Genomic DNA, 15592 nt, shown 5'->3' on the forward strand with positions numbered 1-15592 from the left:
TTAAAAGATGCTAAGGATAAACTAAAATTCATTTAGGAACACAATGCCAAACAAGAGACCAACAGAATTATTGAAATTGCTGTAGAGTATATCTATTTGTGTGGGGGGGGGAGATTATCCATTTATGTCATTCCTTTGTAGTAACAAGAACAGATTTCAAGATTTCCTGTGCACACCTTGAAGGAATGACCCACTTAAATTTATATTCCATCCTTTTTGACCATAGAAGACTTTCTAGCATTCACATTTGTGTGAGCATTCAGTGGATACAGTCATCTGTAGAAGAGACGTGGGAAACTGCAGAGACATTAGCTATTGAACCCGTCTGCCAATGACTGCACCTCAGGATGGCTTTTTGTGCACTGGTTCCAGTAGGAAGGTTCTCATGGATCCAACCTTCCGGCACCTTCCCCCTCTCTGTTCCCACTGCAAGATACATAACACTGCATGTAGAGCCAGTTCTCCCAGGCAGCAGTGTCAGTAGCAAAATGTTGGCCTAACCTCCCACAATAGCTGAACTTGAGTGACCCAGAAGAAGCATATAACCCTCCCCCTCTTACTTTTGTAGAAAGCACTGATGACAACTTTTAAAATGACTTAATATGTTCAAAAATTTAGATGACATATATATGCCCCTGTTTTGGCCTAAACACCATGAGTCCTTTAAATGACTAATTTAAACTTCTTTATACAAAATCCTTTCTTCACCAAAGTGCTTACAATAAAAGACAGGTTATGGATATAAACACACATCTGTGTGTACGAGTGCAGGAGTGCACACACACATAAATTTTAAAGCGACATTAGAACATGAGTAATGATGGAAAGCTGTGGGAAAAAGAGTGAGATTGAGTAGCCGTCATTAGCACAAGCTGAACCAAAAGCCTTTCTGCCTTGTGCCGTTACTGCTGTGGTGTGATCATTTTAAAATGGAAATGGAGAGAGAGTCTAAAGAAACTCCTTAATTTCATCAATCCCAAGACTCATCTATGGGTATTGAATTCCCTCTAATAAACTGACAGCAGCAGCTGAGGGATTTGCAAGACAGAAGTGCTGAGGACTGTCAATGCTATGCATGCCTGTAGGCTCTGACAGGAATCTCTCGAATCCGCACCAAGCATCCACAGTGTCAATTTAAAGAGGTTTTTTATTTTATTTTATTTTAAAGTTATCATTATGTATGATGGTTATCCAGGGATTATATCAAAAGTCCCAGATATCTGAAACATAGCATAACATAAGAGGACGTTGGATTCTCTGGGATTGACAGTAACATTGGATGTGAGTGGCCATGGGAATGCTGGGAAGGGAACCTGGGTCCTCTGGAAGAGCAGCCAGCGTTCTTCACTGCTGAGCCATTCCTGCAGCCCCTCCTTACCTTTTTGAGCACATCACTGCTCTCTTAGTCTACTAAGCAACCATGCTGTGGGACATCCTGACTCTTCCCTAACTGTGTTTTAGAACCATTGAGCAACGTCTCCTTGCCTTTTGAGTCTTCGATTTTAATTGTGCAGATTTCTACTAGTTGCAAACATGTCTTTGGCGTGACTAAATTCTTAGAACCACAATAGCATGATTTATCAAGCCAAAGCAATCTTTACCCACGAGACCAACTAGTCTCTAAATTTACCTAAGTTTGATATATCAGGGAACTGCTTGCATTCCCTGTCCTAATTATGAGTTCCTTCAGAACTGCTCACGTTTGTGGTCTTTAGACACCATGGTGACTGCTGTCATTTCCTAGGGAAGTCCAAAATTAAATGATTTGTAATCTTTTTCCCCCTGCTACGCCAACATTCCTGAGAGCAGACAAAATTTGCATTATCTTGATTAGGCTTTAAGAATATTTTGACTCTAAAACGCTATTGAAATAGCAATGTAAAAGTTCTGGACGTTGCTCTGGTCTGAATGTGTTGAAGTCTCTATACTGACATTCTACATGCCAAGATGATAATGACCTTAGGAGGTGGGGTCTTTGGGGACAGAACTCTTATGGGTGGGACTGGTAGCCTATACAAACAGCCTTGGAAAGAAGGTGCCCTTTATGATCTGGAAAGTAGGCTCTTCCCAGACACCAAGTCTGCTCCCACTGTGATGCCAGGCTTACAGTATGGAAACTAAGTCTCCATCATTTGCCAGTTGCCCTGTCTGTGGTATTTTGCTACAGGAACTGAACAGTCTAAGACAGATGCTTATGTATTTTTCATAGAGAAAGAAACAAGTGCCCACGAGGCTCACAGGCACAAAGAAACCCTTCCAGACAAGGCGGAGTACATCTCAGAACTGGAAAAGAGCGCCTCAGGCTGTGTTATCCAAACCACGTTAATTAATACGCCCAAATTAGTTTCAACTTTACTACATTTGATAATGCCCTTCGATTGAGCACCGATTTCCGGGCTGATAAGATAAGGAGGTTTATGAGAGGCTTGGTTTATCCAGCCAGCTAGCCCACGGTCGGGAAACACAACTTACTGTGCAGCCAGACTGCTTGGGGACAGTGTCTGCTCGTCATCATCAGTCCACGCATGCGTTGAATTGTCACCTACAGCAATAATACACAGGTCAATATAGAACGTGTTTGTTCAAAAACACTTTCCTCCTCATCAAAAAAATTACCATAAGTCAAATTAATAGTGGAAAAAGAAGGTGCAGTTTTTGTTTTGTTTTGTTTTGTTTTTACAAATGCTATTCATTTTCTTTTTGTTGGAAATATGTAAGGTGTTTGTAGGAAATGGGGCCTTTTGATTAAAATAATCCTAGTTTATTCGTTTTTCGTTCATACATCAGACCATATTATTTCGTCCCGAGACCTGATTCCATAGGTGACTTTCAAACACCGTAACAAAGATTGAGCACGAAGCAATTTGTTGATCAAATCAGTCTAATGTGACCCTCAGGGTTGTTTTCTCTGCCGTCCCTTCCCCCACCCAGACCTGGGCCATTCAGATGTAGACCTGGGAAGCATTTGCCCTCGCTGCTAATCTACTTTATTTCAAGGAGCAGGCAGTGATCACTGCACGCAGCTATGAACGAGCACTGGCCAATGTAAACAGGATTGTGCAGTCGTTATCTCAAACAAGAAGTTGCCAGGGCGGAGTGGGGGCGGGGCGCGCTGGACGACTGTACTGATTGCAATGAAGCCATAGTAACCACTGAGATTTATCCCCTGAAGATAAAAAAGTCAGTGATTCTGCTTGTTATGTAAGTTGAATGATAAAGAGAAAGCAGGCGTAGAAACAACATGGAAACTGAAAATGAAAAGTTCCTTAGGCAGTCATGGTGTAAATGAAAACACTAAATCCAGGGCATTGGGCCACCTCGCTTCGGAAGGGTATCAGCCTTCTATTCTCGAGCTACTTCAGTGGGCCAGGATGCTCGGGTGCAGTCATGTTTTAACATGGGTTATCGATAGGATATCAATTAGCCATTTTAATGGTTCTTCCATTGTTTCTAGGTCATGCACCCTCCAGTCTTCTAAAACTGCCTTTGTGCAGAGACCCATGCTTTTGAAATGTTTTCTGTTCTATTGAAATAAATATTTAGATAAAAGAATATCCCAGAATTTAACACCTGTCCCCATCCACTTTCTGAATTGTTCTTCATGTCCAAGTTGGCTTGGCCTCTAGTAACTGTCAGAATGGTCTTTTTTGCTTTTCTGTTCAGCGGAGTGAAATTTTCTGAGAATTATCAAAAGGGCAATTGAATATTATTGCCCTCCTTATAGAAAATGTATAATCAAGGTAAAAGACTAGCAACAAAGACATCACAATAAATACACCTAATTGGTATCAGTAATAACATTGATACCCATATGTTGAAAAATTAAGGACAGAAATATATTGCGTTTTATGATTTTTCAACGGAAATGTTTGCACAACCATTTTTGCCAAGGTCTGTCTTGCTCACATTGAACTTCTATGTGAGGCTGTCAGCAACTGGGTCAGCATTTGTATACCCTTTGGTTATGGAGTTTCTTTTTTCCATTAAACCAATAAAGAAAATCACTAACAGAAATTAACTTCATGTTATCAGTGAGGCTTAACTCTGAACTTAAAAGAAACCTTTCTGTCTGTCCACTGGAGGCTGTAAAGTACTTTGGAAGAAATATCCTTATCAGTAGACTAACTAGACCAAAATGGTGGGAAACATTAAAACCATTAAAAAGCAAGATTTTACCTCTTTGACTTTTTTGGGGGGTCAGGCATGTATAAAATGGTATCCACAGACATCTAGGTAACATTCTGCATTGGTAGTTTGTTTTTTTTTAATTATAATTACTTTGGGGGAGTGGCCTATAATGAAATGGATTTCACTGTAATGTTTCTCCTTTTTCTCCTATTTATATTTATTTATTTAATTGATTTCTCAGCCATGCTACAGAATGAGTTAAGGTCAGAGGTCAACTTGGAGAATTGGATTTCTACTTCCACTTGTGAATCCCAGACTGAACTTACATCATCGTTCTTGTCAGCAAGTACCTCACCCACTGAGCCACCATGCTGGCCACTCCCTGTGACATTTTCATATAATATACACACACATATATACAATAGATGTATGTGTGTATGTATGTATATATATGTGTCTATATATGTGTATGTATGTGTTTATGTATATGTATGTGTATGTATGTGTATATGTATGTGTATGTGTGTATGTATGCATGTGTCTGTATGTATATGTGTATGTATGTGTATATGTATATATGTGTGTGTATATATATTATGTGTGTATGTATGTATATATGTGTTGTCCTTACCTGCCCTCCACTGCCTTGCTCCATTCTCTTCTTTCTCCTGTTTGCTCAACCTCTTTATCCTTCCAAAGAGTTACCCTTCTACTTCTATGATACATGCATTCCACAACTCTCTTTTTTTTTCCATCACTCCCTTTAGATTCTTTCTCTCTTTTCATGGTCTTCTTTTCAACTTTCTTCCTGTTTATCACCTGTTTATCTACCTAAACTTAAATACGAGTTCTAGATATAAGAATAAACTGGTATTTGTCTTTCCAAGCCTGGCTTATTTCACTTAACATAATGTCCCCTTGCTTCATTTATCTTGCTGAAATGTTCATATTTTATTGTTCTTAACACCTGAAAATTCACTGTGCATATATGCTTTGCATCCTTTATCTGTCCTAGTGTTGACAGACATCTAGGCTGTTTGCATATCGTGGGTATGATGAATAATATGAGAATAAACACGGATGTACAAAGATACCTGTGCTGTACTGTCTGTAAGCTGGGGAGCATTACTGCTTCAATAATCAACATTTACTTTCTTAATTATTATTGCACATGTATGCAGTATGTGTGTGAACGTTGGTACATATATGTACCATAGCACACATTGGGAAGTCATCAGATTATCAAGACAAGTGCTTGCTCTACCCTCCAACAATCTTGCCCACGCTGTACTCTATATTAAAACACTGTTTCACTGGACTTATGACTTTGCAAAGGAGCACATGCTCACAAGTCACCAAAGAAACCTCTGCTCCTGAACCTCAGTCTTCATAAAAGGAAGCACTTAGTATCGGGGATCCAGCAACACCAGGCGGGGCAGAATACAGAATTGAGACACCTTACCACAAAGAGAGGAGACAATATCATCTCCATGTCTTCCTGGCTGATGTGGAGGCTTCTGAAGGTGCCCTAAGTGTATTTCAAATTCAGGCTGGATTAGAGCCATGGCGTAGGTAGCAGGAAGTGTGGTGTATCAGACTGTGTCGGATACTGGAGCATCACTATGAAACTTGTCATGGTGGAAGAATTGTGGCCTGACATGTTACACTCTGTAACTTCTGTGGCTGACTAGAAGTTTTGCAGTCTGATGGCAGCAGGCACTGATGTGTTCCAGTGAGAAACTATGTGTCCTAGGGTGTCTGAAAGGATGCATGAAAGGGGTCATCTATAAAAGAGCTCAAGGAACCTGGCTTTGTGAACAGATAGGTTCAGAGTCTACTCTCAGACTGACCTCTTGCTGGCAGAACAACACATATCGAGCCAGCTATGAAATGGGATAATACCTCAGATTGTTTTAGTAATAAAATCACTTAACATTGACACAGAAGATACTATTATTTTCTTCATTTTTAAGGGTGCTGCCGTGAGATCTACAGAAGACAAGCAACATCCCTGTGCCTCACATCAACACAAAGCTTAAGGAACAAGTACATGCCCTTCAAATATACGGCTAAAAATCATCAAGACTAAGCCTGTGGTAACCTGGCCAAGGTGGCAAGTATCTGCCCTTGTGGTCAGGGACACTCGTGTAGATGAATTCACATTATAGGTTTGAATTCGACGTTCCACGGAATACCTGTGGAAACCTTTCAAAGGTGATGCACTTTCTGTTCGAGCTGGGATTAACAACTAGGGAAAGAGTTGGCTCAGTGCTGCTACCCTCACTGATGACCTCACACGTGCTTAGATTTAATAACAAAGAGGAGTTAATCACATCCAACTTTGCAGATAAAAATAACTTTTCTGGCTGCATTTCCTTGTTACCTTGACCATCCAATTGCATGTTTTAACATTTTCTAGGTCATTAACATAGTCATGTTTATAAATCTTGACCATTGTTAAATATGGAAATACAGAAAACTGGATTACATCATTCACCAGGAAAGGGTTTGGCTGTCACATTAGTAAGAAATATTGTTTACTTCTGGCTTCTCAAGCACAGATAACCTTTTGTCTTCTGGGGAGAAAAGCCTTGAGTTGATCACTTAATTATTTATATGTTGTTTTTATTAATTATATTCTTTTATTGTTATTAATTTATGATTTAAGTCTAAAGATGAAAAAAGAGTGATCATAGTCCTCAAGTCTTTAAAACGCAAATATTAAAAAAAAAAAAAAAGCCCACAAGGGAATAATTATCACACTGTTTAGTTCTCCAGGCTAGACTTTTACGAGAGTAAACCTCTCCTGGTTTTCATAAAAACATTAGCATTAGAAACAATCAACCATGTAAATGAGTCATTAATTCTGTAACTGTAGATAGGAAACGTCTCTTTACTGGCAGAAGCTCGTGTACAAGTATGTCGGACTCAGCGCTTAGAATTCTTCCTGGGCGTCTAATGCCTGCTTTTCCTAAGGTGACTGAGACAATACGAGGAACAGTCGGCTTTTTGTCTGATGCTCGCAGTTCAGTCTGCTTACTTTAGAATCCAAAAGCAGAAGGCTACTTGTTTAAAAGCCGGCAAACACAGACAAGAAAGCATAATTCTGAATTCATTCAGAAGAGGTAAATGTTAACCTGTGTTTGCTTCGGCAGCAGGGATTTGTGTCTCACAGCTCTAAACCTTTGTGTGTGCCTGCGTGTGTCCACCCAACCGTCTCCATGTGGTTTCTAGATAATGACATTCTATGTATTCAAAGGTGACATTTTCAACCTCTGCAACATGCTCCCTTTGTCTTCCTGGGGCTGATTGGCTTTTACTGACATAATTTATGCTATGGTGTCTATCATGCATTTCTAGGAGGTTGGATGAGCATGTATTTTTACCATCAGAACATTCTTTCCAATATTTTTTAATTCGAGCATAGAAATGAGGGTGCATGCCAGGCGTAGTGGCACTCACCTTTAACCCCAGCACTTTGAAGGCTGAAGCAGGTGATCTGTCACCCTGCTCTATAGAGTGATTTCCAGGACAGCCAGAGCTACATAGTGAGACCCTATCTCAGAAAAACAAAACAAAACAAACAAACAAACAGGACATAAACCTTATAATTCGGTTTAGGCTTTTGTCCCAAAATGTGATAATATAAATCTATTCATTATGCGTATTATCTGATATTCATTTTCTATTCCAAACATAAACATGATTTTGTACAGTGAGAGGGCTCATTTTTACATAAAGAGAACTTTTAGGAATTTGTCTTCTTTGGAGCCATGGCTTCCTCTCTGTACGTCTCTGTACATTTCCCATCTAGGAATAATTCTGTGCCTACATGATCATATCAACTGTACCCTGCTTCGGTTTTCTGGTGCGCTTGGTGATGCTGTATTAATACAGCAGGATGGAAATGCGGTACCTTGTGTTGGGGAGTCCAGAGTGTTCAGCAGATGCTTAACAGACTTCTGGAGGGTGCTGAATCCTTCATCAGTTTGAACACGTGGGTAAACCTCCCGCACTACCAGCAGTACCCTAATGAGTGGAGGAACAAATCAAACCAGATTGTGCGTCAAGGCTCCCAGACAGAAGCAAAAGGTTATTCAAGGAGAAAATGGCTACAATATAGAAAATGATTCCTATAAAAGACAAGATGCTGCCTTTGTAATTTAATTACTTCATTGTCTATTCATGCACAAAATCCCCCAACACTGTTCTTGAACCAGAACAGAGAACTTAATGTTTCCAGAATTGTAAAGATTTGTACTCAAGGACCTTGAACTGAGGAAGCAAAGGTTCTGTCAGGCATTTTGTTTTTATTTTTCCTATTAAGAATTATAAACAAGTGAGTTTAGCAGCCCACGATGAAATAAAATTTCCTTTTTAATTAAAGGAAAAATTAAATACTAGACACTATTTTTTGTTAAAAGTCAATCTTAGATCTAGTTTCAGGAGTAATTATATAAGCATGTCATATATATGAATATTTTGTTAATAAATGATAATTTTTTTAAAGCAAAGCTCTTACTAATTAAAGACTGTACTCTGTCCCACTGTATAAGTGGCCCACAGGCACTACTCCAAATGCAGCTCAAATTTAATTTCCAAACACCCCACATTGCCTTTCTGTGAGTTATGTAACCAATAAGACAGGCAGTCCACACTGGGGACACACAATTTTTTTTTTGCTTGAGTTCCTTCCACATCTCCAAGTAACAACTAATTATTCAAGAAATACCCTTTTGTCTCTTTATAATCCTTAGTGAATTTCTAAAAAGAGATGCAGCTACTGCGCGAGGCTGTCTGAATCTCCCAAATACAGTGATTTGTACCAACAATCAGAGTTGAGTCAGCAATTTAACGTTAGTAGCACGTAGCTTTAGCCCTGAGCCATCTTGTCTTGTTGGTTCCCAGGCTTGTTGGTTCCCAGGCTTGTTGGTTCCCAGGCTTGTTGGTTCCCAGGCTTGTTGGTTCCCAGTGCTTTGAGTACAAAAGACCATTGCCAACCATTTGCCATTGCAGAACTGACACAGCACAAATTAGCCATTCGTTTTTCCCTATCAAGTATCTCATCCCGAAGCTGAAAGTTTTCTTCAGCACTAGATCCAGTATGTGAGTGGAGAGAACCTGCATATTCTACAGTGTTTTGGGAATCTTTTTAACTAGAATCGATTTACTCTTAGTCCCTTAGATATAAATGAAACCTAAACTGTAAGTATCTCTTAGGTACTACTAGCTTAATATATAAACATGCGTATAAACATGAACTCATGCTTATATAATACATATAAGATAAATATGCATCAATTATGCTTACACGTATTTTAAAAATTTGGTTCTCCAATGCTTCCATGAAGGTAATTTGACTTGTCTTGCCTTTTCAGATGGATACAGTTTTAAAAGTTAAATAACTGGCCAGGGAGTAGTGGCTTATGTCTTTAATCCCAGCACCTGGGAAGCAGAGGCAAGCGAGTCTTTATAAGTTCGAGGATCTCATGATCCAAAGAGTTAGTTCCAGGACAGCCAAAGCGACACAGAGGAAAAGTTAAATAACTTACCAAGGTTACCTGGTTAGTAATAAGCAGAGCTGGTTTGACTAATTTCAAAGTTTATATTATGACCTTTAGCATAAAAATGCACCAACATGGTGGGGAGGAAGAACATAGACTGTTCATGCACAGAAGCACAGATATGGCTGACTTATTACCCTACGTGTGCTTACAGTGTTCAGCCACGGAAGTGTGGCTGTATTTTGTTCTGCTTTGTCTGTGTAATGGTCAACATTGGGAAGTTTTATATTTGCTCTAAGAACCTTGTCATTTGCACTGGGTCTTCAGTAGCATAATTCTGGCCTGTTGAGAATCTCCTGGTTCTCTGAGTCGTCTCTGAACTCTGGTAACCATGGACACCGGCTGAATGGGCTGCACATTGTATTGATTTCAGCTAACTTACAGCCAATCTCACTAGTTGGCCTAACACCTTAATCTATTGTTTCAAACTGAAGGACTGAACACTCACCAATCTGATAACAGCATCATTATTATTAATATTATTAATAAACTGTCAGCAAGCTGAATTTATTTTTAGCTAATTCAAACACTAGTGATGCAGGCTCCCATCCTCTCTGAAATACATTGAGTTCAAGATATATTTCATAGATTTTTTTTTAAATTTATCATATAAAATAGAAATTATTCAAAACAAGTCACTTTCTTCATAAAGATTTTTTAAAGGGTTCCTGACTCATATCTCAGTCTAACCTTTTCCTCATAAAAGATGGGAATCAAGTATAGTCTTTCATAGACCCTTCTGATAATGCCCATTTTTGCTAGTTACTGTTGCTATCTTAACAGCATAATCTGATATGGAAGATCATTAATATACAGATTACCATTGAAAAGGACAGGAAAAAGAAAGTAAGTTTCTATGGCACCACTTGATATTTTAGCGTGTGCAACAAAGAGTCAAATAAAGCAATGAGACAATAATTTGATGAGTAATTTGAGTAAATCGTGACTTTAATGGCATTGTCAATTTAGTAATAATAATGAAGACTTATTTATTAAAATGTATTATAAAAATACAAATTTTACTTTAAAATGGAATTTCAATGAAAATTAACCTGAGACCTTGAATTTTTAGGTTTTCTAATTGTATATCAAAAAGCTACGGGAAATAAAATTAATTTTAATACAGACTTCTATTTAACTGAAACATAAAATTTCTTCATTTGGCATCCAGTATTCAATATAAAAAGTAGTAAAATATTTAAAATCTTTTATCGTACTGTACCTTCAAACTTCACATGGGTTTTATACCAACATAGAAGCCACTTCAGTGCAGATTCACTGTTAGCATAAACCTTTGCATTATATTGTTTTTTCATTTTCAAGTGAAAGCATATGTTTTTTAAAACCAGTGATGGATGAAACCTACACATATTGTTGTTGGGAGGTATTGCTTCAGTATAGAATAATTCTGTATGTAGTGTGGTGTGTATGAAAGAGACTAATTGTGGGCAATTGCACACATCCAAGCACATAACAATGGGGACCAGAAGAAGATTTTAGGATGTCTTCCTCCATCATTTCTACCATATCACATTGAAACAAGATGTCTTAGTGAATTGAATTCATCCAGGCTGACTCCTGGAATCCACTTATCTCCTCCCTCCCCCCGTTGAAATTATAGATATACACAGACATCTCAAGATATTTATGTTAGGGGTTTGAACTCAGGCCTTTACTCTTGGGTAGCAAATATTTTTCTTCCACTGAGCCATCTCCCTAGATTTTAAAAATAATTATTTCTTAAAGGGATAACTTAGTGTAAGGATAAATTTGATTTTTTCTAATATAATTAAAGACTGATCAACTTTAAGATGTTATGCACTGGCCACATATAGCTGTTGAAACTTGCTATTCCCCTTTGAAGATTTATTTTTTAATTATTTGTGACAGAGGGTATTATGTGCACATTAGTAAAGGTGTCCCTGGAAACCAGAGGGAGGTGTCGGATCATCTGGAATTGGAGTCATAGCTGTGAACTACCTCTTGGGGTACTGGGAGTTGAACTCAGGCCCTCTGCAAGAGTAGTATGTACCCTCAACCCCTGAGCCATCTCTCTAGCTCCAGACTATTGCCAATCTCAATTGGGATGCTTTGCCCTATGTTTAAATTCCATCAAACTTACAGAAATGTTGAAGAAGTACACACTCAAGATGTTCCAAACTCATTTAGAAGTTTTCTAGTAACTAAATTAAGCACAAGTTTTAAAATTTTAAATTAAGGCTCAGTTGTCAGTTCCTCTGTCACCCTAGCACATGCCAAGGATTCAGAACCCTCACTGATCATGATACCATAATAAAAATAGCAGATATACAAACCAACAGGAATTTACCAGATCATTAAGGAAACAATGTTGCTTAATTGGATCAAAGTCAAATGCCACTCTCTTGTAAAAGCAAGGAGCATAGTGGGAGGAAAAACTTACAATCCACATATCTGATTAAGTAAAGATTTAAATCCATGTAGCCATATAAGCCAAACAATGCCATCCCCACCTGTGCTGGCTAGTCCTACGTCAACTTGACAGACAGTTAAAGTCATGTAAGAAAGGAGAACCTCACTTGAGAAAATGAGATCCAGCTGTAAAGCATTTTCTCAGTGATTGATGAGGGAGGGCCCAGCCCATTGTGGTTGTTACCAATCCTGGGCTGGTGGTCCTGGGTTATATAAGAAAGCAGGATGAGCAAACCATGAAGAGCAAGCAAGTAAGCAGCACCCACCCATGGCCTCTGTGTTAACTCTGCCTCCAGGAGCCCGCCATTTGTGTTTCTGACCTGACTTCTTACAATGATGAACGGTGATGTCAAAGTGTAGTCTGAATAAGCCCTTTTCTCTCCAACTTGCTTTTTGGTCATGGTGTTTCATCGTAGCAAGAGAAACCCCAACTAAAACATCATCTGTTGACTTAGAAAGACCATGCGAGAGAAGTCAATCCCATTTAGGTGACTCGAGTAAACGAACAGGGCTGTCTTATATTGAATGGTACACAGCAAACTCCACTGAGACATTTTATTCTTACTTAGCTTAGTGACATGTGCACAGGGCTCATGCTGTCCCTGAATGATCCTGTGTTACCGATCCAAGCTGGGTCTGTTCTGTGCCTCATCCTCAGAAACTCCAGGATACAAAACGATATAAAGTTCTGAGGTGGGCTTCCTCATGGACGCCTGCTGACCTGGATGAGCAGACACAATGTGTCTTTCTTCTACACTCAACTGACACACTTACCTCCATTGCTAAAAATCTCAGGCAGGATGCTCAAGAACTGCTTTCCCAATGTTTAAATGACCTACTGGACAGCGACTCTCACAGGGACAAGTTTTTAAAGACTTCTTTGTGAGCAATTGTATTCCAATTAACGTTCCATTTACTTACCTGTTTGCCTTTTGAAGAACGCCAAATATACTATTCAGTGAGGTGTCATTCTGAAACACGTCTGGTAAGCTGGACAGAAATTGCCACACTTCTCTTTGCTGCTGCACTTGAGAGAAAAAGGACAGCACCTGGACAAGTCCCCGGAACACCCTCTTCTGATTGTTGGGGTCACTTGACATCTTCAAAAGCCAAACCACAGAGGAAAAGGATAATATGTTAGCATTTGTAATCGCACGGTTTACTGTCTTGGGAAAGTTTTTTTTTTTTTTTTTTACAAAACTAGATTGTTCACATTCACACTGTTTTCAAATCCTCACTCTGTTGGAAGCCATCTCTTTCTCAGAAAAACTGTGAACATCTCTCAACATCATTGGATTTGTTTTCGCCTGTACAGTTCCAGATATTAGCATATTTAAAGTTTGATTAACAAAATTGTATCATGATAAAATGTTCTAAGTTAGATATTAAGAAACTAAAGCTAACTTAATTAAAACGAAAATGAACAAGTTAACTTCTGAATGCTTTTCTTCTTTTAATATTTTGTGAGTTCTTTCAGAATTTAATATAGTGTGCTTGACCCATACTCACCCAATACGGGACTCCAAACCCGCTACGCCTTCCCTACCTACCCAACTTTGTGTTGTACTTTCTTTTTTCTTGCCCATCAAGTCCAACTATTGCTTATATATTCTCAGATGAGCAGTTTCCCACTGGAGTGTGGTCACCTTATCGGGAGCGATACTCGAAGAAAACTGACTCTCCCTCTCCTGGCACCTCAATTGTCAATACCTCCTTGACTATCACTAAGACTCATGCCCACCTCTCCTCTCCATGCTGGGATTTGGTCTAGCTTGAGCTTGTACAGGTCTTATGCATGATCCACAATCACTGTGAAGTCAAATGTGCAGATTCTCTTTTGTGTCCACAGGACCCTGAGTGGGGGGGGGGTTCCTTATAACATTTCTGGGGAGCTGTAGGCATATTATTCCCATATCTTTTACTAAATTATCTATTTTTGGTAGAGATCCATTAAAACTAATGCGTGTGTCATCAACAGGACAAATGGCAGTCTACAGAATGGCAAAAGGTCTTGACCAACCCTGCATCTGACAGAGGACTACTTGTACTACTACTACTACTACTACTACTACTACTACTACTACTACTACTACTAATAATAATAATAATAATAATAATAATAATAATAATAAACTAATGCGTGTGAAAATGCCAGAAATATTTTATAGATATACTCATGTAGAAATATATTTACCAAAGTGCTTACTATCAGAGCTATACACAATAGAATAAAGTGTTTTCAGATTCTGTTGCAAAGCTATGGACATTAATTATAATGAACCCCTAACCTGATCACCACACTATCAATAACTGTACTGTATCAATAAGCCAGGGAAACTATGGCTTTTGGATCACATGATCCAGATAGTGTCTTCAGAAGTATTTCTTCATTATGTTCTCAGCGAAAGCAATTCTCTCCATCACCCCACTCACAGCAGTCAGGAGGAAGCTTCCATCTGTCTTAGTTTGATTGGTTTTGAACAGAATAATTTTGGCCACTAAGGCTACTCTATTTGATGAAGAATTTAAGGGTGGAAGGTTTTGGTTTACTTGTTTGTTTTCTGCTTTTGTTTTCGGATACTGGGATTGTGGACAAACATTCTCTTCCTGAGCTACACCTCCATCTGTACTGGCTGGTTCTGTGTGTCAACTCAACACTAGCTGGAGTTACCACAGAGAAAGGAGCCCCAGTTGAGGAAATGCCTCCATGAGACCCAGCTGTAAGGCATTTTCTCAACTGGTGACCAAGGTGGGGGAGGACCCAGCCCATTGTGGGCAGTGCTGTCCCTGGGCTGGTAGTCTTGGGGTCTATAAGAGAGCAAGCCAGGGGAAGCAAGCCAGTGAGTATCATCCCTCCATGGTCTCTGCATCAGCTCCTGCTTCCTGACCTGCTTGAGTTCCAGCCCTGACTTCCTTTGGTGATGAACAGCAATGTGAATGTGTAAGCTGAATAAACCTCCTCCCCAACTCGCTTCTTGGTCATGATGTTTGTGCAGGAATAGAAACCCTGCCTAAGATACCATCCCTCTTACAATTCAAGGATGGGAGAGTTTCATATAATATTTGAACTAATACAATAGTGTCTTTAACCTGGCTCTTTTGGAAACCAGATTACTAAAAGATAGATTTTTTAAAAAATTAAAAGTTACTTTCAGTATAATTAGAGACTCAAGGGTAAATGTTAAAGTATGCATTCTTTATTTATTCCTGTCTATAAAATTTGTGAAGAATGTTGCCTATAGATTTCATTAAGTTTAGCCTATCGGTGTCTTGATTTTGCTATCACAACTTAAGACTAGCATACACAGATTTCACTGAACAGGATTGGCTTCAGCATGTAAAATTGAGGAACAGGGATAAATGATTCCATCAAAAGTCGCCAGATGAAATTTGATGTCGTGAGAAAAATAAAAAGACATCACCCATTTTTCTAACTTCTGACAAGAATA

General features: G+C 38.9%; 1 protein-coding gene across 1 annotated transcript in view; it reads right to left on the reverse strand.

Moving 5' to 3' along the window:
* Window positions 1–15592, reverse strand: part of Abca12 (ATP binding cassette subfamily A member 12) — a 172841-nt gene that overhangs the window by 81023 nt on the left and 76226 nt on the right. The window contains 3 exon segments of the mRNA NM_001427691.1: window positions 2473–2542; window positions 8045–8157; window positions 13065–13243. Coding sequence (NP_001414620.1) covers window positions 2473–2542; window positions 8045–8157; window positions 13065–13243 — 362 coding nt within the window.

This window comes from Rattus norvegicus, chromosome 9, assembly GCF_021556685.1.
Source record: "Rattus norvegicus strain SHRSP/BbbUtx chromosome 9, alternate assembly SHRSP_T2T, whole genome shotgun sequence".
NCBI classification, from domain to species: domain Eukaryota; kingdom Metazoa; phylum Chordata; class Mammalia; order Rodentia; family Muridae; genus Rattus; species Rattus norvegicus.